This window comes from Bombus fervidus, chromosome 8 (genome assembly GCF_041682495.2).
Source record: "Bombus fervidus isolate BK054 chromosome 8, iyBomFerv1, whole genome shotgun sequence".
NCBI lineage: Eukaryota > Metazoa > Arthropoda > Insecta > Hymenoptera > Apidae > Bombus > Bombus fervidus.
The window spans coordinates 11,019,178-11,047,138 of NC_091524.1; the positions used below are offsets into that span (position 1 = coordinate 11,019,178).

General features: G+C 36.0%; 1 protein-coding gene across 1 annotated transcript; it reads left to right on the forward strand.

Moving 5' to 3' along the window:
- Nucleotides 1–46: 46 nt before the first annotated feature.
- On the forward strand, nucleotides 47–27,889 carry Tna (Zinc finger MIZ domain-containing protein tonalli). Its single transcript, XM_072009450.1, has 10 exons — nucleotides 47–1,507; nucleotides 19,983–20,265; nucleotides 20,424–20,747; nucleotides 21,085–21,724; nucleotides 21,819–22,165; nucleotides 22,253–22,438; nucleotides 22,517–22,659; nucleotides 22,750–23,242; nucleotides 23,328–23,561; nucleotides 23,647–27,889. The coding sequence occupies exons 2-10, from the start codon at nucleotides 20,176–20,178 to the stop codon at nucleotides 23,782–23,784; spliced, it is 2,595 nt and encodes an 864-aa protein (XP_071865551.1). The 5' UTR covers nucleotides 47–1,507; nucleotides 19,983–20,175; the 3' UTR covers nucleotides 23,785–27,889.
- Nucleotides 27,890–27,961: the final 72 nt, after the last annotated feature.

Consider the following 27,961-nt stretch of genomic DNA (forward strand, 5'->3'; position numbering starts at 1 on the left):
TGCCGTATCCCCACCTTCTATCCATTTGACTGTCTGCGTCTTTATGGAGTGGCACACGCGTGTGCTGCAGTATTCGTGCGTCTGTGCGTTGGGTGCGAGTGTCGCGCTGCTGCTAGATGGCGTTCGTGTGCGCCTGCGCCTGTGTACGTGCGCGCGTGTAACTACTCCCACCACGTCATCCACGCTCTACCACTACCGTTAGTATCCTCATCGTAGTCATTCCAACACCAACAGCCAATAGTACCAACACTCTCACATTATCCTGTGTCTGCTGCTTTTGCTACTCTCTACCATCACATCAGTTACCAACGCACACAAAGGTATGTTCGCGTTTGTGTGATACAAGATCGTACGCGAATCGACGGACAGGGACACACACCGTGGATATACAGAGAGCGTATACACACAGCACGGATCCAATAGAGGGCGCGCATGAAGAGAAACAGGGACAGACTGTACCGTCAGAGCGAAAGAGATGAACCAAGAGAGCAGGTAAGACAGATATTGGCCCCAACAGCCTCTCACTAGACAGTATTACTTTCAACCGTTTAGCGGGGCCAATGCTACCCGGCGCGGAGTAGTCAGTCAGCCGAGCAGTCAGAGTCAGCCGTCCGCGAATACCGAGAGGACGCTCTCTCTTCGTTCACGAGTATCGTCGTCGACGATCATCCACGCGACGATTTCTCAAATGTTTTATCATCATCATCATTGTCCTCGAAGCTTCTGCTGCTGCTGTTTCTGTCACCGCCATCGTGATCAATGTCCTCGTCAATTCTACTAACAGTTCGTCGTCGTGTTATACCATCGTCAGTACATCTGTGACAGACTGTGAGCCGCACGCGAATAATACGCACAATCGGTGGATATATATATATAAAGTTTACGGAAGTGTGTGAGAGAAAAAAAAAAGGAGAAAACGTGAACGAAAGAAATAAAAAAAACTTTATAACAACGAAAGAAGAATAAGGAAGAAGAATGAAAGTACATAGTTCTTGTATGCCGCAGATAGTTTGATATATAATTAAGATACGATTTCATTATTAAACATAAACGTGATTGAAAACGACTCAAAGAGACAAAGTTATTTGATAAAGTTGTTGCCGCTGGAGTCGCAAGGACACAACACCGGTGTCGGCCACGAGCAGTGGAGTTTTACCCTCTCTCACGACACATCCGAGTCGCACGCGCGTGCAACACTCTCTGGTGGGTTCCGCACGTCCAGCCTGAGTCGCGCGGACCGCGTTCTCGCTTGTTTTGTCGTTGTTATGACGAGGTGATGAATAGACGAAAGCGTTGCAGTGCCGAGCAGCGTGGTGACCGTGCTCGTCGTCGTGACGGACGATGACGATAAATGTAGACAGTTTTCGTGGACGCAGAGAAGTGTGTTCATTGGTGTGATCTAGTGTTTTATTCCTTGTAATATTCCATTTGCCACGAGAAAGAATTGGATTATACCGTGAATAAGGTGTATCGACCGAGGATAATGCGCCTCTGTGTCATCCTTTAGGTAAGTGGAAGTGCATTGTTTCATTAATACACGGGTACACGGTATTCTCGCAAGTGGTCGTTGGATTCTCAAGATAACTTCAAAATCGCAGTGACACGGTCCTTTTGAAATTATGAATGAAATATTTCAATATAATTATTCTGTGAAAAATTAAATTTTATCGCTCGTTCAACGAAAATTGTGCAACCGTTCGTGTAACGACCATACAAAGTTGATCGTGTTAATGAAAAGTCCCTCAAGTTGTTTATTATTCTTCGTTTAATGTTTCCTTCATTATTGAAGGTTAACGTTCGTTGTATAAGACAGTTCATAAAATTGAATCTTAAATAAAAAATCGACAATGGTTCGCGATCTCTTAACTCGCCACTTGCTCGTTATTACATTGCAGTAGTAGATATTCTAACTGGTAAGGCGCTTTCACAACGGGTGATTGTTCTAAAGATGTGTCATTCTGTCTTACTCGTTTCTCGAGCCGATCCCGGTTAACCGCGGGGGAAAGAGTAAGAAAACGTCGAGAGAGGGAGCGAGAGATAGAAAGGTCTGCCATAGACGGGAGACACGAAAAGAGGCAGAAAGTCACGTCCACTATAATCTTTGATTGCCTAGAGGGTTGTAACGTATTATACTCGACGTATTAACACCTTTATGTGTAGCAAAACTATACACACCGTGAAATGATGTGCTACCGAATCGGTTTATAAACCGTTAGTGAACACACTTGAATATTTTACAACGAATGTGATTACATATTCTTATGAGAATAGAATCCGTTATACGTTACGTTTTCTAGAAGGAAATAAAAGATGTTTCAGAATGTTTCAAGAAAATAACTCTAACTGAATTTCTTTCGTTTAGTATGTGTACATATACCTATTATTGAATTATGTATTCTCAATTTGTTCGTGCGTTTTTATCGATAAGTAACAAGTTATTGAGAGAATCTACGACCACGGCAACAGCATAATCCAAAATACGATCTTAATAATTCATTACCGAGAAAAACTCAAATCTGTTTCATCGTTACGTTTCTGATATTGATGTACATCCGCGAATATTCTCGTTTCTGTTCTAATCGTGAAATGTATTATCATGAACGAGACAATGTCAACGAAAAATAAAAATATATATTATCAGTTGATCGCGTGATTCGCGAAAATATGAACGATTTAAAGTCGAGTAAACGGACACGGCTCTGTTTCGATTGTATACTATCTCGCTTGCGGTGACGATAATCAGTGGTATGACATTGTCACTGACGTTGTTATCAATCAACGTAAAGGAAAACGAAGTAAAATATAAAAATATCAATAAAAATGGAGAGATAAAGAATTGTATAGAAGGAGAGATTGTTAAAATTTAATCGGATTTTTATAATTAAATTAGATTTCTATAATTGAATGGAACGATATGCCTCGTTTTGTACTTCGTATAGTACCGTGTGTAATAGATGCGGTCTTTGGCGTGTGCCGAGATAATCTTGGCAATATTAAACGCGCAATAGGCTCCGCTATGCCCGGGCTATCTAATCATTTATCGTCAACAGTCATACGCCAAGTCACTGTACTATCAACGATAGTTTGCCGAAACTGTACTTTCATGTATATCGTTCAGAGAACGCCGCTCGCCAGCAAATATAATCGACAAAGGCATACAACAGTTCTCCGCCCGATAACCAGTCACTTCAGCGGATCTAAAAACTATGTCAGGATCCCTTGACATTTATGTGCTTCGTGGCTGCAGCCTTGTGGCGCCCCGCTTTACTGCCAGCTTTATTAGTTCATTTTTCGACGTTTTTTTCAAATAACTTCAATTTTTCTTTTTTCTTCTATCTACTAGTTCTAAATTAACGTTTTATGCTAATGAATCAGAGTGGCAATTTAGATCGACGTGTTATTGGTTACATTGCTATATGTATAGTATTATCGTCACTGACCGTCATGGCGACAGAAACACACTATTGTGTCTAATATCGTACTCGTATATAGTAATTAAAGAGATCGAATTAGACTAAATTTCATATTATTTAATAGTACTTTCATATAATTACAATTATTTGTATTATTAAAAATTAAATGTAGAATCTTATAAAAAAGCACTTTATTGAAAAATAAAGATGCGAGTTTACCAATATTTCTTGTAGCCACGGTACTCTATCTTATTTACTAAAAATCTACTATCTTTTTTTCAATTTTACAAACTACTACATGTATATACATCGTTGAACGCATTACATCGATACTTCGCATTGCTTCGCGTACACCTTTAATCCAGTGTCCAGCGCTACTTCTACGAACGTTGAGCTTTCACCTAACGCCATAGTGACAGAACCACTGTTACGAGCGCACACAACCAAGAGAGGGGGGTACTTATCGAATGTGCTCCGTGCACGAGTACGCGTACGTGCATCGAACACACGCGATCTTTGTCCATATGCAGAGGCGCGGTTGTTTGCTATTCTCTTTCTCTATCGTTCTTTCTCTTACATTACAACGTCTCCGCAGCGTGAGCACAAGAAGTCGGTTTCGTTAAAAGCCTTCTAATCTCGATACAGGCCCCGTTGCGGTGGCACAATATCAGAAATAGGTTTGTTAAAATAAGCGTACACTCGATGGCGCATACCGTGCTTCCCAGGGACGTATTACCGCGGGGGGAATCACCCGGCGGATCATTGGTGGGGATGCAGTAGGGAGAGCCATGCTCTGTGCTGCACACACTTTGCCCTTATCCACAAATAAATGAGGTCGACTCGTCGATTCATACCTCGCGCGTGAGTCTACGGATTCTTCGACCGGAGAATGCCATTTCCTTTTTTCCTCTCCTCTCGTATCTCATTATCTTTGTCTTTCTTTTCCATTATCATTGAATTTTTCTATGTAATAATCACGTTTGGATAGTATAGAAAAATGTTTTAGACAAAAAGTTGCCGTAGTTCATAGATATATGCGCACGGCTGTTAAAATTTCATAGAAAATTTCTCATGACGAAGTCGTTGCTGTCGTATTGAGCTTATGGTATATTACAGCCGTTTCGACAAAGGGGGTCGCTGCTATTTACCAAATTGGCAAATATCAGCGACTCAGGAATATATCGTCATCTTTGATTGCGCACTCTTCTTGTGGAGCGAGGGTACTTATTTGTCAAGGACGACTGACAGACGCCTCGGAACTGACGAGGAATTATGTCAGAGGAGCAGCACATTATAAATTCACCTTGACGCGTTGGCACGTAGAAAATTGTGGACATATCGTAATTTTCATTCCTTCGGTAGCCTGTTTCATGAGAACCGCCGCGTCGCTCTTTAATATTCCATTTTCTCAACGAGTATCCGTAAACCGTAAAGAAAAAGAAAGAAAAAAAATAAAATTCGAATATTGCTACATGACATAATTTATTTCGATATCAATTTCGAAATTGAAGCGGTCGGGTTCTCTCGACTCCACTCGCGAACAGTCGGAATCACTCGGAAAGTCGAAATTACCAACGGCAGGCAAGAAAAACTTTCGTCGAAAAAAGAAAAGGAACGTAAGCGATCATCCTATCCTTCGAAGACGGTCGCGTACGTATCGCTTGCGCAAACGATTGGTTTACACGCGACGGAATCCGCTCGGTTGGATTATGAAACGTTTGTTTTGCCGGCGCGAAGCGGCCGTTCGTGACGCTTGCTCTCGGTCCGACGACAATGGAGCAGCCTTCGAACATTATGTCCCCGCACGCGCGCTCAAGGTGAAGCGTAATTAAATTTTCATAATTGTTCGTTGCATAATGAGCTCTCGGGACGTGTGGTAGCTTTTGACGCGCATGACGCGCGAATCAAAAAGCCTCGATGCGGCAAACGAATTCAAATCGACCGCGCTACGCCACGTACCGATCACGGTCGACATAAAATCTTCCTGGAATCCGTTATCGCTGTCGCAGGCCTTTTATCCGAACGATTACGCGTTGCTATGAGAGTCGATATTAGGTTTCAAACAACCGAAGAATAATATTTCGTTCGATGTTTCTTTTCTTTCGGGCGACCCATTTGAAGTTTGAGTTCGTTATTTTTAAAGAAGTTATTATCTTATTTCTTAAGAACTGTTTGATTTTCTAGTAGTATATACATTTGGGTGACGTATTATATACGATATATTATATGACACATAATCAGAGCTTTTCGTATATTTCATGAGGAGGATTATTTAGAAAATAGTGATAAAAATGATAAAAATTGGCGACTAATTATAACAAATCAGCTCGATAATAGTATATGCTTCGTTTCCTTTAGCTATCGGTTGTACTTACATTGCGTGCAGAAGCGCGATTGAGTGCGCATGCGAGCACAATACGTTGAAAGCGCCAGTCGCCTAATTTTGTTCCGTATACTTATGTCAAACGGCAAGCAAGAACGTCGATATTCTCAACTGTGTATAGACAAAGCTCTAACGCGCGCGCTTTGGTCACGTCAACGAAAGGAAATTATCGTTTGGCGATTGTACCGTTGCTTAGTCGATATTAAATATTAAAGATGAATTCCAAGCAACTTATAGAAACGTCATACTTATACATAATCAATATTATGTATATGTATTGGAGAATTGATAGGAGGTGTAATTACTTGATAGAAAGTTTTCTATGTTCTTATTATTATTAATTCTTATTAATATATTTTGTATAACCTAAAAATTTATAGTATCGCTCATAGATATTTTAATTATATGCTATTAAGCTTCTTTCAATTAAAGTGATATAAAATTATTTTATGGGATAAAAATTAAAAGATTTCGATAAATATTAATAAAATAGCACCAAAATACAAGCAGTTCAATGACACGAAAGAGATATGTTAATTGTTTAGAATTAATGGCACGCAACAGGTTAGCAAGATCGCAACCTATCTTATCCACGAAAGCAGTAAACTATCAGTTGTAATTCAAGTTGCACACGTTAATCCTTTGTTCCTGTGAGTCGGGATATAAAAGATCGCAATTGAAAGACACTCGCCACGAGAAATATAATTCACAACCTGTTCCTTCATGGTTCGGTGATAACCATAAAAACATTATCGAATTTCCTCTGAAAAGATTAATTGTCACCATCGTGACAATAACGCGTTTCGTGATTTATTACAATGTTTAAAAGCGTGTTAAGCGCGTTAAAGAGGGGGAAAGTAATTGTGTCAGCGCAGTGACGAAAAGTCCATATCGGTCAGAAAGATCGGTTAATAAAATAACTGCAATTGCAAACGGGGTGCGTTGATTGGCCGGAAACGATTGCACGTGGCAAGGCCGCGACTCACCTTATCCAGGAAGACACACTGATATCAGTTGTCATAACTTCAGTTGTTTATTTTTTTCTAGTTATTACTTATCATAGGTGACTCGCGCGTCAATCGACGCGTGACTCGCAATTTGAAATATGCATATGAATAATTAAATACATATCACGTAATAACAAAAATATATCACTACATTTAGGAAAATAGTGTATAAATAAAATATGTGAGTGGTTAATTAATCTTAACTTAAAAATAAATAACTTTTTTACATAATTATTTTTTATATATAATTTTAAAATGTGAAAAGAGGTTAGAAAATAGAAAATGTTTATATATATCCTACTATCGCGTAAGATTTCAACAAATACCAAATAAGAAGATAGGATGATTAGATTGAAAATATTCATTGAGTTTCAGAATTCTTTGTTGGTTAACTTGCTGATGGGGCTGGTATCTTTATTTAACGCGCCGTATTAATCACTTTCTTTGTACGTCGCGGGGTATGTTTCGAAGGTTTTATCTGGAAGAAAAGTTTAAGAAAGTAGAAGACTTTGTAATCCCGAATAATTAATGCAAAGAGCAGGTGGGAATGTAGTATCTTTCGTGATATATATTTAAGCGTCCGTTTCCGCGCACGTGCGAACACACGCGTGATTATTTGAAATTAACGAGCGTCTCACTGTAAATGGAGTACGTGTCGTGCACGTAAGATCGTATCAAATGATGCCATCGTTGCTTTAAATACATTAGTCTTAACTTTGATGTCTTTGTTTGGCAATAAAGAGCTTTTAAAAAAGAAGTAATACTGGGACAACGTTCAACTGCAGAAGAACTTCACTGTTAACTTAATTCACTCGGAATAGGGATCTTGTTTCTTGCTAATGTATTAATAGAAATGTATCTTGATTTAGAGCTCCTACAAAGGGAATTATGTATTACGACCCATATGGCTTTACGAGGCATGACTGAGATGCTCCTTGAGCGCGTTCCCGTGAAAAATATTTCCTAGACGATCTCCGTCATCAATGCATTCCAGTTTAACCCTGACATACATCAAGATACTAGGCACCGGTATAAACTATATTAAAGTTTTCCACGGGAATTGCGTTCATTCGTTTTACCTCAGTCGACGTTAAGCGACCGATGTTATTTTGGTGCTTCGAGTTAACTTATAGGCACGTGTTATATTCTCTCCACTTCCTTATTTCCAAGCCCCTATATATACATGCATATACATATATCTATATGCGTGTCAAACTATAAACGGACTCTAAAGAAAGTATGTCTTTCAACTTCGTACATACATTACAGTTCGAAACAATTGTCTCGATTTCTCCGGTAATAAGGTGATTTCCAACGTGCCTTTCTAATTTCTAGTAAATTTCTTCCTCGTTCGAGCCCTTGCGTTCGTTCGTTCGTTTAAACAGCACAGATGAATCGCTTTCTTGCCCTTCGATTATTCTCCACTGTCTATTATAAAAAATATTTCTATAATTTATATAATAAATTTACGTAACGTTTGTGCAACAAACTATGATCTAATTCGTGGTTTTCAATTTTCTTACTTTCAATTCTCCGACCTACCTTCGACCATATAAAAGATTTCTACTAGAAATCTACTTTTGAACAAAACTTTACTACCCGCGATCCAATCGAGATATGTGAAATTTACAGTTCTTTGCATCTAAAAAAGAAAAGGAAATAATTCGAGATATGTTAACGCCATTCGATGATCGAACCAATTAATACAATCTTAAGTCTGTTTTCACACGAAACTGCTATCCTTTCGTTGCTTCTAAAAGTATGGTACGAAAGCCCCGTTGTTCTCGTACGTGGGAGAGAGAGCTAACAGCGAATTGTTGTCGTCCGGCGTTCCCTTTATCTCATCGTACAGGATACATTGCTGTAACACGCTGCACCGGATCGAGTGATATTTATGTAACGGTCAAAGGGGTTAAGTGTTCTGGGAAAGTTTCCAGAGCAACGATTGGCCGGCGGCTTCCGTGATTTCGTCATCCGCCAATCAACGCCCCGAAACAACTTTCTCCGAATCCTGACAGGACAGGGGCCTTCCTGCGCGTGGCCACGCGCGCGCCCGTGCTCGCGCCTCTATTTGCAGAAATGCATCCTCCAGGAGAGGATTTATTGCACGTCAAAAAGTGGCCTGACGTAAGGCGTGTAACAATACGCCGATACAAAAGCCGATTTCAACATAGAAAGCATCACGCGAAGGAGTCGCGCGCGCGTAATACCATAAATGGAGAGTGGCGCTCGGTATGTAAAGGTTGGCAGCACTTTTAGGGAGTTCCATTTGAAATATCGTACGCGGAACGAACCACTTTTCTTTTCATCAAATTCTTAACTTTCGCGTCACGTTTAGATCGAGACAGATAGTAGACAAAAAGATTAACAGGAAATATAATTGTAGAAACTTAAATTACTGCAAATTTTAATTAATAGATAATTAGATTGATTTGCGAGAAAATATATAAATTGATTTGGCAGAGCAGCCGTTCAATACATATAAGTTCCGGTTAACAACGAATGGAATGAACGGAACAGTCTGACCTTCAACCACGAAGGGTTAATACAATCAATTTGAAAACCATTTTAATTGAGTAATTTGATGTACAGTCGAAGGGGAGACGATTTTTGACGGATTCAATTAGTCGAGATGCGCTCCAGAGTGTCACCGCTTTTTATCTCAGGGGCTTAAGTCGCACTTTCTGTTGATACGAGTATATACGTATATTTTATTTACATAATTCAAAAGAATGTTTCGTTTCAGTTGGAATCGATGTACATATACTCAGGAGAACAAAAGATGAATATTTGAAGCTGCGGATATTACGCCACCACTGAATCACTGATAAATTACTTCCGTCATATTTCGAGATATTCGGAAGCACGCGTGATGTAACTTATAGAGATGTAGTTGCTCTCGTAAGGTTAAAATCTAATGAATAGCTTTTATTAAAGCAGAGATAATACGTTTTCGACGAAAACTTGTCTATCCTTTCTCAGATCTTTGTTTTGAAAAGAATTTCGCTCATTATAACGAATAGGAATATCTTTAGTAATAAAAAATTTGAGGATGTTCAAGTAATAAATTTTTTTTATCTCGTAATATTTTGAAAAATCGATATCTGAAACGAGTAAAAATTTAATAAATTCGATTCAGTATATGTATATTAATAATGTAAAGTATTCCTTCCGCGTTTCAGTTGACACAAAAATAAAGCATGGAGACGCATTTTCTGGACGCTACGGACACGTTCAAAAATTGTTAACGTGTCAGAGCTTTCGTAATCATTCAACGAATTGCAATATCCAGGAATCCTCCCCACCCCTCCAATAACAGTCTGATAAAGAATTTGTTGGTTTCTTTTACAAGTACTGTCACGTTTTAATCGATACGGTCACCTATCTTAAAATATACTCAACGTATGTTCAAAATGTTATTAATTTTTTAGTCTAAAAAATATTAACTTTCATACTAAGAACCTACGATAAAAAAAATAAAAAAAGTACATTCTTTTTAAAAATGTAAAAGTAAACAGTATAAGGAAGGAGAAATATTTAAAAAAAGAATTAGGGCTCAAAAATGTTGCTCTAACGTTCTGCGGTGAAGTTTAAACGTAACGTGGTATCCCTCATGGAACTGTAACGTGACACCAATAGCTGAGGTTTGTTACAAAACTCTTTTGCGACGCTTCCCATTTATGCACCGTCACATATATTATAGATCGTAATTATTAAATCGTCGTAGTATTGTTCCAGAATTGGACTGTGATCCTTACATAATGACAATATGAGGTATATCATCCAGTTGCATAATCTGTTTTGTTCTTACGTTACACCCGTCGTGAATATTTTAACTAGGAATTATTTTACTACGGGCGTTTTGCAGAAATACGAAGACCTTGAAAATTTCGCAAACATCTCACATTAACAAAAAAGTAAAGGATCCTCATAAAACATTATTTTTCTAAGAAAAAGAAATTGAAATTAAATTGTATGTCTTATAATGTGTTTTTTTAATGCTTTAAGAATTCACTGAATTTTAAGGAATATATTTTAGTGGAACACCTATTTAATTTTCTTACATAAATATCTATAATACTTATTGTCTATAAAAATATATATTGGGAATTGTTTTTCAAGAGATTAAAGGATAATTTGTGAGTAAAATTCTCAACAAATGAAAATGAAAGACAAATATGCGTATTTAGTCAACGAGTATAGTACATATATTTAACCAGCCTGATTTTTTACTTGGGCGAGAGCTAATGGTGCATTCGTGGAATGCACGCTCAATAATTTCGCAGAGTAAAAGCGAGATTTCTCTTCTGCTTGCGTTTGCTCTTATTATCGGCCGCCATTGTAAACGCGTTGGCGAACAGTTCTTTGTGTCTTTGTGTGTGCACGACTTTCCCGTGTTCGCATCAAACGGAAGTCCTCTGCGGTTGAATCTTACAGTTTTCGGCTTCTTTGTAACTGACGGCAGATGTTATTTCCGTTTATGCACGCATATACAGGTTCCTTGCATTGCGCACGTGTTTCCAATGATTTCGAACGTGTCGGAAGCAATCAAGGAAAAATGGCGGAAGAGAAAAAGAAATCCTTGACCCTCTTCGAATGAATTACGAGCCAGTTTCAGCTATATGGAGCGTTATTATCAACTTTTCGATCGGGATCGAGCGGTAAATATATTATGCCAACCCTGCTGGTTATCCCTTTACGACCAGAGTTATAGTCAATATTTTGTATCATAACTGTAAAACGTATCTTATAATTCGATCGTATTTCCATAAAAAAAAAAAAAACGTTGTTAATATATTTGTGCTGGATTTTACGTTACGACTGATAATGCATAACGTAGGAAAGATTCGAGAAAATTATAAAATGTTAAATATTTGATATAAAACAGGGAATAATTAATAATTATTACAAGAACCGTACATATAGTAACATTGATATTTTGTTAGAAAAAAAATTAAAATTTGTCTATGATAGTTTCTTAAATGGTGTATGGATATTTAGCTCCTATGTTTTTTGTATTTCGTTAACTAATATAGTTCACTTAAGTTTCAATTTGTATACTTAATTATGATAATATAGGAAAATGAATGGTACAAAAATAGGTTATGAGTGAAAAATTATAACCCTTGATATCACTAGAAACTTCGATCGTAAACAATCGATCGATTGTGTCATTTCTTCGCTCGAACGAGTATTTCCGTTCACATTTATCGAAAGAAAGGCGGCGATTAAAGATCAGAACGACGATGCACCAGCAGGATACGTGATGGAAACGATAAATTAATCATAGGGTGGCGAGGTGCACAGCGGCTGTCGTCAAATGAATAGCACGCGCAGTGAACTGTGCGCACGTGCTCGCCTCAAGTTGCAAATCGACGTTGCTGCGAAAACTTTGCAGATGGAGAGAAACCTCGTCAAGCTCTCTCTAAGACGTTTAAAACGTCTTCTGTCGTTCGACCTTTTCCCGAGGCACTGTGAAAAATCTATTCCATCGAAATGCCACGAGCATTTGTTGCGAATGACAGAATCTTCTCATAGACAGCCTAGCAGATGAGAAATCCTCTCTCGGCCGGTCGATGAGCCCGGTGAAGAACTACGTGCCGTAGGCACGTTTACTGCGAGCTGATATTGTTATTTCACAAATCATTTTAGCTATCGTTGCTGCTGCATATGCGATTGTCATTAAACTCTTGTAATTTGTTCGAAATTCTCAGAAATACACGAAAGACGTAACCTTTTTCATATTTCATTTTCTTTTTTTGTGTGTCTGAGGTTTCAGCATTGCATCGATAAGTCGTCACGCAATCCTAAGAACTTTTTGAAGTTTTCTTCCCCGTTGCATAATTAGTGATGTAATGTGTTCGTTTCCATCTTTTCTTGTTTTCTCTTTAGTTACTACAAAAAAAAAAAACAGAAAAAAAAGGAAAATAAGAATCAATATGATAATGAGATCAAAACATCATGATAGTCAATGAGAATAAAAAGAATACGCAAAAGTTTCGAAAAAAGAGACGCCACGACGCGGAGGTGTTATTATTTCTCCTGTAGATACGATTCGAATTGCATAATTAGTGTTTGCACGATAAACATACCGGAATGGAGGATAAAGACGTGTAGAGTGCAGGTATTTTACGAAGTATGCTAAGTGAAGGAGCTAAGTGAAGGAAGTATGATTTTCGCTGTAGAAAACTGGTCTCGATATTCGTAATTCATTTTGTGTATTGAATAATTCTAAACATAAAGAAGCATACATCTTTCATTTTTTCTCTAATTACATTCAAACATATAATGCATCGTCATTTGCATGTCACTAACGTTTCACTTTTTCCCACTATGAGCTTCTTGCACGTCGTGACTAATTTCAGTCGATATTGTTGTACGACAGAAGATAACATTTACGATAGTAACGCGAGTTTTCATTAGGTGACGGATACGTGTCAAATCTGATATGAAATTTAGTTTCCTTCTGGCAACCTCGATTTTTCTATAATTTACCATCTGCGATGCTTTCTATTCTATGCTGCATGATTCTTACTAAAATTATTCATAAATCAATTCAATTATTATAATTCCATTTTCTACAATTCTTATAACCTATACTATGGTATAACCTTCAACAACAAAGACTCGTAAATATCAGGATGACTTTTACGAGCGTAATCAGAATAATTTCTGTCTCTATCCGGCGAACAAAAGACGCGAGGATTTCCGCGAAAATCCTTTTGTCTCCGCGATTCACACCGAAAATAACGATACGCGATGCAACGGACGAGATCAAAGCCCTCTGTGCATCCCTCCTTTCTGTCCTCCCTCGTCTCGACCCACTGTCACCATACGAGACTTCTCTCCACATAGGAGAAAGAGAGAGAAAAAAAGAAGGAATTCCTCCCACGATTCTCTGAGCGAGTCGACCTCGGACACACGCTCTTGTTTACGTGTCGCAGGCTTGGCGCGGCGGTCTGAACGCTCTCGAGACTCTCTCGAATCCTTGTTCCCATCCTCCTTCTCTCTACTTGTGTCCTGATTTTAGTGAAGTGTTGCGATCGGCATCCGGCGTATTCGTTTTTTGTCCTCCTTACTCCCGCGCACGCGCGTTTGTTGGTCTCTTTGTCATTCGCCTTAAAGGTGCGTTTAGACTGGTTCAACGGGCGCGATACGTGATCTGATAGGCTAGTTCTATGCGTTCTTGTCGGGCGAAACTTTCTTTCTGTACATGAAACTTTCATTCGATACATGCTGGTGATATCGATGACGATTAATCGCGATTGCTCGTTTAACATTTCGTTCGATAGGGATTTTGATGCCTTAAGAGTTCGGAAGAAAGTCATTGGAATTATGTTTTAAAGGGAATTTTTAATAATTTATATTGTACAGCAGATCCCAGGTATTAAATGTGAGAGTGTAGAATAAAAATTTGTATCGTCCATCGTAAAATTTTGTTGAAGTGGTTGATGTCATGAAAATTGAATTTTTTATTTTCATTTAAATTACGTCATATTGAAGTTATGTATTCTAAAGTTATATTATTCTAAAGTCACTTCGTGAAATTAAAAAGATAGTTTTTTTTTTAATTAATGAGGAATTAATGTAGCAAAAATGCGATTTCTTGCCTTCAGCTTATAATAGCATAGATCAGCAAGTTCGAAAAAGATGTAGTTTTTTTGATGTTGTCCTTTTAAGTCGTGCATCTATCTAAGTTCTTTTTTCATTTTCTTATAAATTTCTTGGGGAGCCATTAAGTTTTAAATTCGTCCATTTACCAGTTATTTTAGACACATCAACGTATAATTATAAATAAAGATCGTCGTAAACGATAACGATGATCGAAACTGGATTTATTAAGGCGAGATTCATATACGAGTTCACGGGTGTACCAAGTGAGGAGAACGTGGCTATTATATGTCGACGCGCGACGACCGTGAGAGGCCCATTTTATCTCGTACAAGGATTCCTCGCTCGATATTATTCGCCTCCACCTCGATACGCATCGCCAGTATTAGTCGCCTCCTCGGTTTCTGTAAATGGGGAAACAGCCTTTAGGCCAGTCCCCATAAATATGCGAACGATTTCGAAATAATGGTTAGTTATTTTACACTGAAACGATATAAAAAATTATTTAAAAAGATAAGATGATTTCTATAAGATATTAATTTGGTATCTTGAGTAAGAATTTATACATAATTAATATCATATTTAAAATTATAATATTATGGAAAATTTTGAGAAGGATACTTTGTATTTGATATTCAAAATTATTGATTCGTCGTGGTCTAAATTGAAAGATAATTAAATTTTTATAGAATGAAACACTATCTCGTCCTTAGTTTCAAGAATAATAGTATTACTTTTTAATCGCCTTTACCCTTTTCATATTATATAGATATTCTTTTAGAGATTTATTTTGTATCTCTAAAAGCGGCATTGACCCACTTACAACATTTTTTTTAAATTACATTGTATTAAGAACTCTGGTGTACCTCTTATTGCTAAATTTTTATATTTCCAAGGTCCTTAGAAGAACACAGTTATATATCTTTTTTTGTAAAATACCATGAACTGTAGTACAAACGTATTTAATGAAACAATTCGAAAAGACATTCTCTCAATTAAATACTTCGAAGTGCGTTAATAAACGGTGATTTAATACGTTTCGTATTCGGTTTCCCGCTAGGCGTTGCACTCACACCCGTCTGGACTTCTCGTTTTCGCCATGTTACATCCTCTTTTAAACACGCCATCTAACGAATCACGGACGCTCTGTCGGTTCTTTCTTCCTTTCTTTCTCTCACGCCAGCCGCGCAAGCTGTATATAGGGGCTTTTGTTGCATGCCGAGTGGGCTCTAGTTGACGAAATATTGACATCCGAGAATAGAAACCCGTTGCAGGCTTTACAGAGGGGCCTACCCCGCCCCGATTGCCGTTCAACTGGGAAGACAGAAGGGGCAAAGGAATATACGGTCAGGATAAGGGAGAACAGAGAGCGTCGAAGGGAAAAGGCATCCGTTCGATGGGTTTCCCTCTCTTTCGCCTTCTGTCTTTTTCTTGCGCACCCTTTTACCGTCTCTCCCTCTCATTCTTTCTCCCTCATTTTTTTCTCGGAGTTGCATTCAGCACAAATTTAAAGGGGGTGGGACTTGGATGACGTCAACCTTCAAAATGCTCCCTGTACGTGCTATATCTGGACGTAAATACGTTACGGGTACGTGTACATACAGGGTGTCTTGGAAATCTAATACAACACAATAACGCACGGTGAACAAAGAAAAAGATTCAGAGAGTAATATTACTCACGATCGTAATGCGTTAATGGTATTGCCTGTTTATCATTACGCACGAAGATTCTTTAAGGAATTCACTCTTGGCTGTTGTACCGATGTAGATTCTGCGACAGTGTTAATTATAATCGACTACATGCGCGCTATGTATTTACATTAGTATATTGAACTACGTTCAACAGAATTTTGCAACCTGTGGAAAGATTTGGACCGTAACTCCTAGAATAATATGGGAATGTTTAGCTTAGAAGTGAAACATACGTTATAGTCATGACATTCTTAATTTACGCATGTTATTTGTTATTAATGCATTATGCGATAAAACAAGAAATCTGATAATATTCTGATGACTCGGTGCAACTGTTTCATGTAATAACAATCTTTTTGTTTTGACAATGTCCTTCAATAAGTTCTTTCTTTTTTTTTTTTATGAACAATGAACACCCCATATACCAACACATATGTATACACATAAACGATACTATAGGTTCCTCTACTGGCGGTGTATTGAATTCGACCGAGAGGCTATTATTCGAAATTTGTTTTTGTTCGATGTGCCATAATCGCGTCTGGAGGACACCGTGTACGGGGAGAACACTCTTTTTCGTTTTAGTTGGCGAGAGGAGGCGCCCCTCTTCCGTTGACTTTGAAAACCACTAGGGTTAAGTGAGCGCGAAAAAAATTATTTAGCAAATGATTAACGAGATATTTATAACGCCTTTTTTTATTCTAGTTCTTTTAACAGCCGAGGACGTTCCTTTCGTTTACCGATTATAATATTTTTATTCGATGCGACAATGAAAATAACATTCGTAATAATACTTTATCGTGTTAAACAATGATGTAACCTTCTTAAGTTGCCTTTAAATTTATATATCTGAAAATATAAAGATTTCGAACAGTAAAATATTTTTAGCATATTTATGAGTTTTAAATAATCTTCAACAGACTTTCGATAAATATTGTTATAGGAAGGTAAAATTATATTATTATGTCACTTTAAAGATGAGAAAATGGTAGACATTATTTCTATAACTTTCAATTAGTAATTTATCATCGTTCTATATGCTAAAATGTAAAATCGTTATCTTATAACTCGGAGTAGAAGCAAATGTCTATAAATTGGTATCTTATCAAATCGACCGATTGCTCACTCTATAAGTGACTCTATCAAAGTTAAATTCAAGGTTAGCAATATATAAACGTAATTTGTGCTACCAAAACACTGATTTTAACCAAGATATAAGAAATCTTTTATTATTTGTACAGAAGTAAAACTTTGTACTTGCAATATTGCATTATTTTCATAGTAATAGTAATAACAATAAAATATTACGCGTTTTAAACATTTATTAATAATTATTAAAAATCATACATTTATAAAAGTTAGTTTAATAATAGTTAAAAATTGATGTATACAATTTTCAATATTATTATTTATTTATTTATTATGAATTGCGAGTATTCGAGGCGTACCTCAATGCGTATTCTTCATTCTTTATACTTTATCCCATATTGAATTGCGAATGCTCGAAGCGTACCTTATATCGTGAAAAAAAGTTGCGCAGATGGCGCCACTTGGATCGATGAACGCGCGAAAGTAATCTATCCGTTTAAATTCGTATCCGATCGAAAATGTTCGAACTCTTTAAGCGATAAAATTAAAGGGCACGGGTGTCTGTGCTTTTGCGCAGAAATTACCAGTCGTTTTATAGAATTTCCACGAGCATGCGCAAGAATCTGGACGTGCACGTGGTAATGCGATATCGCAAAAGATACGCTACGATACACACGGTGCACTCTTTCATGTGGCTCCACGAGTTTCGAACATCATGCAGAACAATGGTCATCATATACCCTTGTTCATGATTTCTTTTACATCTCTAAGTAGTTTTCCCTCGTGTATCGTCGCTGTTTCAAGTTAAATTTCTTTACAATAGCACGATCTACTAAAGAGCCGTATTTCCTCGCCTGTGTAACGCAACTTGAACGCCACATAGGCGTTTTATTTAGAATCTCTACTATCCTTCTAATAAACATCGATTACTCGTAGACAATAGTACCGTAGTTCTTTAGAATTGAATACTTTCTTCGGTTATCATAAAGAAATAATACATTAAAAAGCAAAAATACAAAGAATAACGATTAAAAATATTCAGCACGAGTACGAGTTCTATGATCGAACACGAACAATTCAGCAAATATATCTGCATTAGTAATACGATATGTTATCAAACAGTAGAAATGATAAATATGACCGTGATAAACAATATTTCATGGAAATGAATTGAATAGATTTGTTGATCCTGAGCGATGATATTTCCGTTTACTGGGAAGATTCGCGGTACCTACCAACGAGATTTTTTCCATCTGGGTATCGCACAAGTCGAAAATGATCGTGCAAAGCGCGTTGGTTCCCGGGACACGATTGCACCGGCAAGCGGTGTTTGTAGCAGAACGGTATTATAAGCGCAGAGAGAAGCAGTGTGTGAATAGTGAGCACGTGCATTTCCCACAGAAAACCAATAGGGGCCTTGGCCAGCTGGGAATATGAACGGTGCGCACAGGGTTCGGTCTTTCGATCTTTTGGGGTATGCACGTCTCAAAACGAGGACAGAAACGAGAACGAAGGCTACTCGAAAGAACGAACAATGTTCGGGGCTTGTATCGATAGAAGGGACACGACAAAGCGTCCAACTTCCTTTCCTATATCTTATATGTAATTCTGTAAGATGAGAAAAGACATGGGAGCGCTGCTAGCAGGTAAATCGATTTTTAGAAGAGAAGTAGAAGACGTTAGAAAAATTCAAGAAGACTTCAGCCTCGTTCTTATCATTTTTTTCTCTCTTCGTGAGTTTGCTTTCGTCTTTCGTTTTTTAAGTAGAAAATAATAACAGATTGAACATTTTAAAGAAATTGTTTAAAGCAATGTTATGGAACTAGTGTGCTTGGTCATTCGTTCTTTGTTTTTTTCCATTTCTTTTTTTTTCCTTTTCCTCCTTTTTACAGTTGCGATAAGAGTTTTACGTGCTGGTTTAAGCAAGCCGAGATAACTCTATCTGGAAGATTGTAATGCACCCAATAACGAATGCATTTTTTTTATATTTCCATTTTGCGATTTTTGAAAACGCTTTAGTGGCTTTTGGAATTCTATAAATCTTAAGATTAAACATTTTAAGATTAACGATTGCGATGATCATTGATCTATAAAATACAGTAAAAATTATCGATAATGGCGTGGCCCGAATAGTAAACCACGCGATGCGCGATTTAAGTTGTCGACCTTCTTAAATAATTCAACGATCATGAATAACTCACATATATTATTGCTGCATCGCGGAAAATAGAGAACGTTACAATACAATCGATTGCTCGTATAGAATAGTTGGAACATGAATCTGACCTACAAAGAGATATCTGTATTGTACCCGTATCGACCATTTACTCTTCAACCAAATTTATTTAACTAATATCACACATCTGTAGTTAATATCTTACCTTATGAATCCTTAGTCTTTTAAGGACAAATATGACAAATTTTAAGTAACCACTATATTTTTCAATACATTTATTTAATACATGTATGTATTTTAACGAAGAAAACTACAATAATACTCGTTTAAATATTAATAGGGATTTTGCCTAATTTCAAATGAGTTAGCCTCATAAGATCAGTGTCAATGTAATCTAAAATTAATGGCGAAGACAGTAAACAGATATAACAAGAGTAAACGAGAAATATTGTCTTTATCTTTTCCCTTTTCCTTGTCAACGGGCCGCTACCAGTTCCGCGAGAATTACGATTTATTTGACCTTCTATTTGGAATTTAAGCACTACTGTACATATATGAAACTCATCGAATATAATTTCCATTAGAGGTAACATATTTCTTATCTTTTGCAGTACCATCCCGGTTTTCGTTGCAACGTCTATATCACGCGACATAAGTTTGTCGTTTTCGTTGAAACTAGCTTCAAGAAAACCATCAACAACGGCGGCGATCGGCGTTGGGGTGCAGCCCGTGTTATCATCCGGCTATCATAACACGGTGCCACCCCAGAACGGGGGTGGTGGTTCGACATTTAGTGCCGCGGCGATGGTGGCAGCTGCCACCGCTACGGCCACCGCCACTGCTAGCGTGGTGGCCATGCAGGACCGCCAAGATATCCCCTCTCAATTTAATCAGGTACCATTTTTTCCCCTTTTATATTTGCTCTTTTGAAACTATGCGACCGACTCTTATCTTCACTTATCTTTTTTAGTCTTTTTTTTTTATCTTCACATAAAAATTAGTTTATTTTAAAAGAGAAATTGTTTAAGTAACGTATTATATGTTGGTTACAGATGCAGAGCCAACATGGAATACCCCATCAAACTTACAACGCAGGGTACGCCCAAAGAGGACCAATGGCCGGAATGGGGCCAGTCGGGATGAGCAACTTTAATAGCATGGGCACGATGAGCCCAATGCACTCTATGAATTCCATGAATTCGATGAACAGTATGAATGGCATGAACTCGATGAATCCTATGTCGATGGGTGGTATGAACGGTATGAATGGTATAAACGCAATGACCCCCATGAGCTCCATGAGTAACATGGGTAATATGGGCATGAACAATATGATGGGACCTAACAACATGCAAATGAACAAAATGAGCATGCAAGTACGTGAAGTATCGAATTCATTTTATGATTCAAACACTTAAAGTGTTAAAGCGAAAATGGACTAAACTACACGCTCTTTTGGATATAAATTTGTAAGCTATATTAATTATACAAGAGGGGAAGAATTCATTTTATTTCTATTACGTGTTCACATCTATTGTAGACAGAAAATTACTGAGTTTGTTGAGTATTGGAGTTAGTCCACTTTTACTCTCAATATCTTAATTCTCCTTTTATTATCTCAGATTTATGGTAGAATGCTATTATTCAACAAATAATAGAGTATGTATTTTTTAACGTTCTTGACCTATGACTTATATTACCATATATTTTCAGGCTCAACCTCACCAAGGCTATCCAAGGAGACTAGCGCCTTATCCAAACCCCGCGATGCATATGGCGCAAAAGAGGCAACAGGGCCCATACGCGGGTCCTAACCCGGCTGCGATGCAACCAGCCTTCAGCGGCATGTCGTCGTCACAGTATCCGACCAATTACCCTAGTGCAGCGAGGCCGAATTTTCAACCTCAATACCAACCTATGCAGAGTATGAATCCGTCGGCTGCTGGCTTTGGGCCTAACTCTATGATACGGAGTAATAACATGAGGCAAACTGCGCCTTCATACAACACCGCTAATCAGGCTACTAGTAACCAATATTACGGTAGTAATGGTATACCGGTTAGTATGGGACCTACGACTGTTGGGAATCAATTCGTTGGTCATCAACCAAACTCAGGATACGCCGGTAGCGCGTCTTCGTACGGTGCAACTGGTGCTGCAACCAGTCAATATCAACAAGATGTTGCATCAATGAGAACGACAGGCGCGGGGAATTTAAATTACCAACACAGTCCCATTCCTGGTAATCCGACTCCGCCGTTGACACCAGCTACCAGTATGCCTCCTTACATCAGTCCTAATCCGGATATTAAGCCTAATTTCAACGAAATGAAGTCACCGGTTAATATTCAGAGTAAGTTGAATTCATGCTTTGATCATATATTTAAAATTAATAATATTAAAATAAAATGGAGCGTCAATAACTAATATTTTCCCGTTTTGTACAGAGGATGATGAGTTAAGATTAACATTCCCCGTTAGGGATGGCATTATTCTTCCACCCTTCCGCTTAGAACATAATCTGGCTGTAAGCAATCATGTTTTCCAACTGAAATCCACGGTACATCAGACGTTGATGTGGCGATCTGATCTGGAACTGCAACTCAAGTGTTTCCACCATGAGGATAGGCAAATGAACACGAATTGGCCAGCTAGCGTGCAAGTTTCTGTAAACGCTACGCCGTTAGTTATTGATCGTGGTGAGAATAAAACATCTCATAAGCCTTTATACCTGAAAGATGTTTGTCAACCTGGAAGAAACACGATACAAATTACTGTATCGGCATGTTGTTGTGTAAGTTTGTTTTATCGTTATATGCTCACAGTCTTAAAATTTAATTTTTACATACGGTAAAATGAATTTCTTTCTTTTTATTTGCAGTCTCATTTGTTCGTGCTTCAATTAGTTCATCGACCAAGTGTGAGAAGCGTACTTCATGGCTTGTTACGTAAAAGGCTACTAACGGCGGAGCATTGTATTACTAAAATTAAACGGAATTTCAATAATACTATTTCAAATAACAGTATACAGTCGGAGAAAGATGTCGTCGAACAAACAGCACTTAAGGTAGATATTTAACACCATATTTAACATATTACATTTATGTTTCTTATTATATTTATCATGCAAATTATTTTATCATAGGTATCCTTAAAATGTCCTATTACTTTTAAACGTATTACACTGCCAGCTAGAGGACACGATTGTAAACACATTCAATGCTTCGATTTGGAGTCATACCTACAGCTAAATTGTGAACGAGGAGCTTGGCGATGTCCTGTATGCTCGTAAGTAATATTTTAACAATTTTCTCTTCGATTATAAAACTAAACGCATTTCGTTCAAGTTTCACATAATTTTGTTTCTATTATATATAGAAAATCTGCACAATTAGAAGGTTTAGAAGTTGATCAATATATGTGGGGCATTTTGAACACTCTAAACACTGCAGAAGTGGAAGAAGTTACGATAGATTCGATGGCGAATTGGAGACCAACAAAGAATTTAGCTGCTGGTATTAAATCCGAAGAAGAAAACGACTGTAAGAGGATGACTAAAGCAATGTCACCTGGAAGTATGAACATGCCTACTATGAATAATTGGGATATGAATCAAGCAATGAGTCCGTACATACCACCTGATATGAGTAGCATCGTAAGCGGCTCTATGATGAATAATACACCAACCACATACGGAAATAATAACATCAATCATCGGAATTCGTCGGGAGGATCTTTCGATATTAATTCCGGAGCGAACACGAATACCAATAATGATTATACTAATGGAACTGGGCCTCTTTCGCACTTAAACGAATCGGTGAACTCTTTAGATCCTCTTAATGCTATGGAAAAATCGCTTAACGATCAAGTATGTTTTAAGCTCAGAATTATTCTATAACTATGTATAATCTTTCATAAATCATTTGTTAAATATTTTGTTCTTACTTTTACAGATGCCCCACACACCTCATACACCTCATACTCCTCACACACCACACACACCAGGTGGTGGAAACAGTGGTCCACCAAGTGTTCCTCCTGCATCCCAAGAATCCACTGGAAACCTCAACACATCTGGTAATACAAATACGAACATTACCAACGATACTGCAGATATACCATCAGATTTAAATTTTGACCCAGCTGCGGTAATAGATGGCGAGGGTACAGGTCAAGAAGCATTGAATGTAAGTAATAATCTACATTTTCTTAATATTTAAAGTATTTTTATATGTTCGTGTGATATTTATTTCTTATTATGTTATGTTGTAGCTCTTGCCAGATAATGTTGTGGATCCAATGGAATTACTTTCATATCTAGATCCACCAGATCTGAATACCCCTCCCAGCAGCGGCGCTAGCAGTGGTAACCCCTCATCAAGTGATGATATATTAGCACTTTTTGAATAAAGATAACGGGCATCTCGTAAGAGAAATAATCAAATTGCGACCCTGACGTTACGAAAGAAAACTACATCGGCAGGTTTGCATCCTACTACAAATATATTTCTAATCGAATGAAAATACTTGTAGTGAGCAATTTCAAAAACGTATTGGGGTCACTGTTGGGTGCTCTCACCTAATTCAATGGTACAAAAAATCTTAGCTCTAATTATAATATTCCTATCAACAAAGTTAGGGCATATTATTAGATTTAAAGACGATGACTTTTAATTAATAGGCGAAACAAAGCACCACGTTGTAGTGCTTGTTTGTAAAGATGTTATTGCATGGATTATGTTTAGTCCTTTGATATTGGAAATATATATTTCCAATAGTATCGCGTTCTATAACATTGTGCCGGGCATATGTTCCAGAACTAATCATCGCAAATATATCACAATTATATTAATTGTGTTCAAAAAACTATGGTAATCCAATTTTTTAATATCGAATATAGAATAATGTTTTGCACAAAGGGTTTTACATATAGATTAATATTATGGAAAAATGTTCATCTGTTACAATAAATGTGCAATACGATCAACATATTTACATATGTACATTTTATACACATTACCATTTATCTATTTTTTCATTCCAAAATAAGTTTTTATAAAGACAATATTCAGGAAATCTACCACAGGATATAGAATTAATTAATATTATGTTTGGTACAATAAATTGATAATCTTTTATTAATAGATTTTTAAAAATCGTATAGCACATTTATACAATTTTATATTGAAAACGTGGACTTCTGAGGTTAATGTGTACATAACATTGGAATATGATTTTAGAAACCTTATATTAATATGTCATTGAAAATTAAACTAATATTAATAAATTTATGATTTTGGAATATTTGCTTGACAAAATGTGCTGTGCTATTTCAAAGACTTCACTTTGAAGCTTTCCCTGCAATACAATCTTTACCTCAGAACCGGTCTACTCGCATTCAAGGCTATGATGGACCTACATCACAACAGAACTACGATTGTACAGTAACTTTTGTAAATAAGTTTTAATCGAAAAAAAAAATAGGTAAGACATTCATCTGTTGTGAATTACCCTGCTTATTGATGGATATAGCGCATATAGTGTTCCTTTCCTTTAGATTAGATGATTAGTGACAACAGATGAAACAGAATCGAGGGCATATCGGGCTTCACACTGGGAATTATATTTGGTATGGTGTATCTCTTGAGCTTTTGAAAGAAATACGTAATTCAGAAATATTTAAGTTACGCCTGATGTAATATATTACTTCGATTTTTAAGCAAATAATTTTTATTTGAAAATCTATACATTAATATTGAATTTATTAATGAAATGTTATTTACATTTTTACTTTGATAAATATTATGTATATAGATTTAACAAAAAAAAAAAAAAAAGAAAAAAAAAACAAAAATTTCCTACTTTTTCTTTTAAATCATAGAAATTTTTCAAATTTTTTTAAAGAAATTTATTAAGATATAATAATGATATATAATACATAATCAATGAAAATAACAAGATATTTTTATAACATACAAAATCTCTAAAGATACATCAAAACCTATATACCTACATATACATATGTTTATATATATATAGGATTTATTTTCACATTTTAATGTAGAAGAATTATATTAATAATTATGTTAATAAAAACAAATGTATCATTTTAGTTATTATTTTTATTAAAAGCAGGAGAAACTTTGTAATATTAAAACAATTAAATTAACATTGACCTAAGTTTATAAAATGGGAGAGACAGATAATAAATTATATTACACCAAATGTTTACATGAAATTAACTTTTACATGGAATCAGTATTAGAAAATAAATTCTATATAACAGAATTAGCACAAATTCTCAAAGGAACTGATTTTTCGTTCAATGAAACTTCAGATTTAGAATTATATGTATATAACACTACTGCCAGAGTGAAACCGCCCATGGCCCCCAGCTTGTGTAGTAGTTATGACATTTATATCTTTTGTGATTTAAAAAGAAGATATACTTACAATGATTCATGTAGGTTATACAAATTTTATATAAAAATGTATTTATATTCCAGTGTGCAACAATAGCGCACACTGATGGATTAGATGCGGTCAAGTTTCTATTCATATAACTATTATAATATTATTGAAAATAGGATAATAATAATACTTACATTAAGCGAGATTATTGTATATTACTTGTATATATGATAAATAGATTAATAATATAAGAAAAGTGGCAAATACTTATTGGCCAGTTATAATAGTAAAATAATTATCTTATTTCTCAGAACCAAAACATACAAGCGTTGTATGAGAATACTTTAAAACTAGAAAATATAACATGTAAATGGATACAGGATAATAACAGTTCAAATACTGCACTGTTATTTCTAATAGAATTATTACTTACTTATTAAAGACATAATTATCAAAAAAAGTTTATTCAAATTGTAAGCTTTACTTAGGATTGCCAGAAAGTAGGCACATGCAACATTGTTGCAATTGTATATAGGCAATGTCTACCTATACCTACTTAATAATATCCTAAAATACATGATACATGGTCTTGGTTTACAAGTTGTAGAGCTTTATAAATATCTGCACAAAATTATAAGCTTTTGTGAAAATATTAGAAAGAGTAAAATGTTAAAAGAGAATCAAAGCTTACTGTATTATTATTGACTAATTTTTAACAATTAAGTAATATACTTCCTGATAAATTTTGCTCATCTAAAAATGAAAAAAATTATATTTTGAAAGATCTAACTTTTAGAAAGAAATATTACTAGTAAATAATAGAGATCACATTTTAAATCTTGAATATTGAACATTAAATTACCTATTTGCAATATCGTTTAAAGTCAGTTCAGATTATTATAAGTCTCTACAACTTAATGATTATATACCTATTTATCTATTGTTAGGAGGCCTATGATTTGATCCTACAGTGCGCCACTGAAAACTTAAATGATCAAATGTCATGTGTGTTGTCTTGTCCAAGACCTGAAAAACTTCACTAAGAAAATAAAATATTTTCATGTAATATGACACAGCTGTACCTACTTATGGCACATTGAACATATTCAATGGATCCAACAAAGCTTTAGAGCTTGTTGATAAGCATTTAAGAATAATTAATAATTTCATTTTGTTGTTAAGTTACAATGCGTATTATTTTAAATTTATTAAAAATTTAATGTAGTTTAGATGATCAGTTTTAAATACTATATAACATTTATAGATATTCATAACTTTTTATTATCCACGAAAACTGGACATGGACCAAATTTTGATTATACGCGGGATTTATAGAAATCGATAAATTTCGGAAATAACAAGTGTTCGTATATTTTGAGTATCTAAAAACATTAAAAGCTGTGCAGATTGCTTTAACATAATTTCACATATTTAACAATAAGACAAATGTGTTTTAAGCATTGCCAAAGAGAATAAAAATTGAAACTATAGAATAACCCAACGAACTTAGTTTACAAACAAGATTATACTTTTGGTAGAATAAGAAACGGTCACAAGTTTACTAGTCTGCAATTAGAATTAACGATTTCTCGTCTTTGGATAGGTATTCCGCCCCATTGTAGTAAAAGTTAATGTTATAATACGATAAATACAAGCATAAGTTTAATTGATTAAAATAGTGATTTAGAGGTGGAAAAATTTCAAGTTCCTCTTTAAATCAGTAAATTATGTGGCTCGATTTTTATCCTACCAGTAACAATGTTTTTATATCAATAAGATTTTTATAAATCTACTTGCGATTACTACCCGAAATTTTTCATAAATCATTCAAAAATTTCCTAGATAAGTCATAATGATGTTACATTACTCGATACACAAAATATACGTATTTATCACAGTCGCCATAAGTGGTTGGTACAGGTTTGTGTAAAAATAAAAAGTAATACAAAAAGTGTACGTTACGAAAAAAACACTGATATCATTGGTTACATTCATGTAAAAAATTTTAATACACAAAGACCAGTTTATAATATGTATGACAGACACCGCATTGTTTCTCGATAACAGTTAGAAACATTCAATAAAAAAGTCATAAAATATTAAACACTTGTACCATTCTTATTCAATTTTCCTACAGCTCAATTTATCATAAGAAATATATTTTGAAAATAATATT

Bases quoted from the DNA above. Each gene is read 5' to 3' on its own strand.
- Tna (XM_072009450.1), top strand. From the start codon at position 20,176: ATGGTGGCAGCTGCCACCGCTACGGCCACCGCCACTGCTAGCGTGGTG. The intron at 21,725-21,818 runs GTAAGTTGAATT...CGTTTTGTACAG, and splicing joins GTCACCGGTTAATATTCAGA to AGGATGATGAGTTAAGATTA. The intron at 23,243-23,327 runs GTATGTTTTAAG...TTACTTTTACAG, and splicing joins AAAAATCGCTTAACGATCAA to ATGCCCCACACACCTCATAC.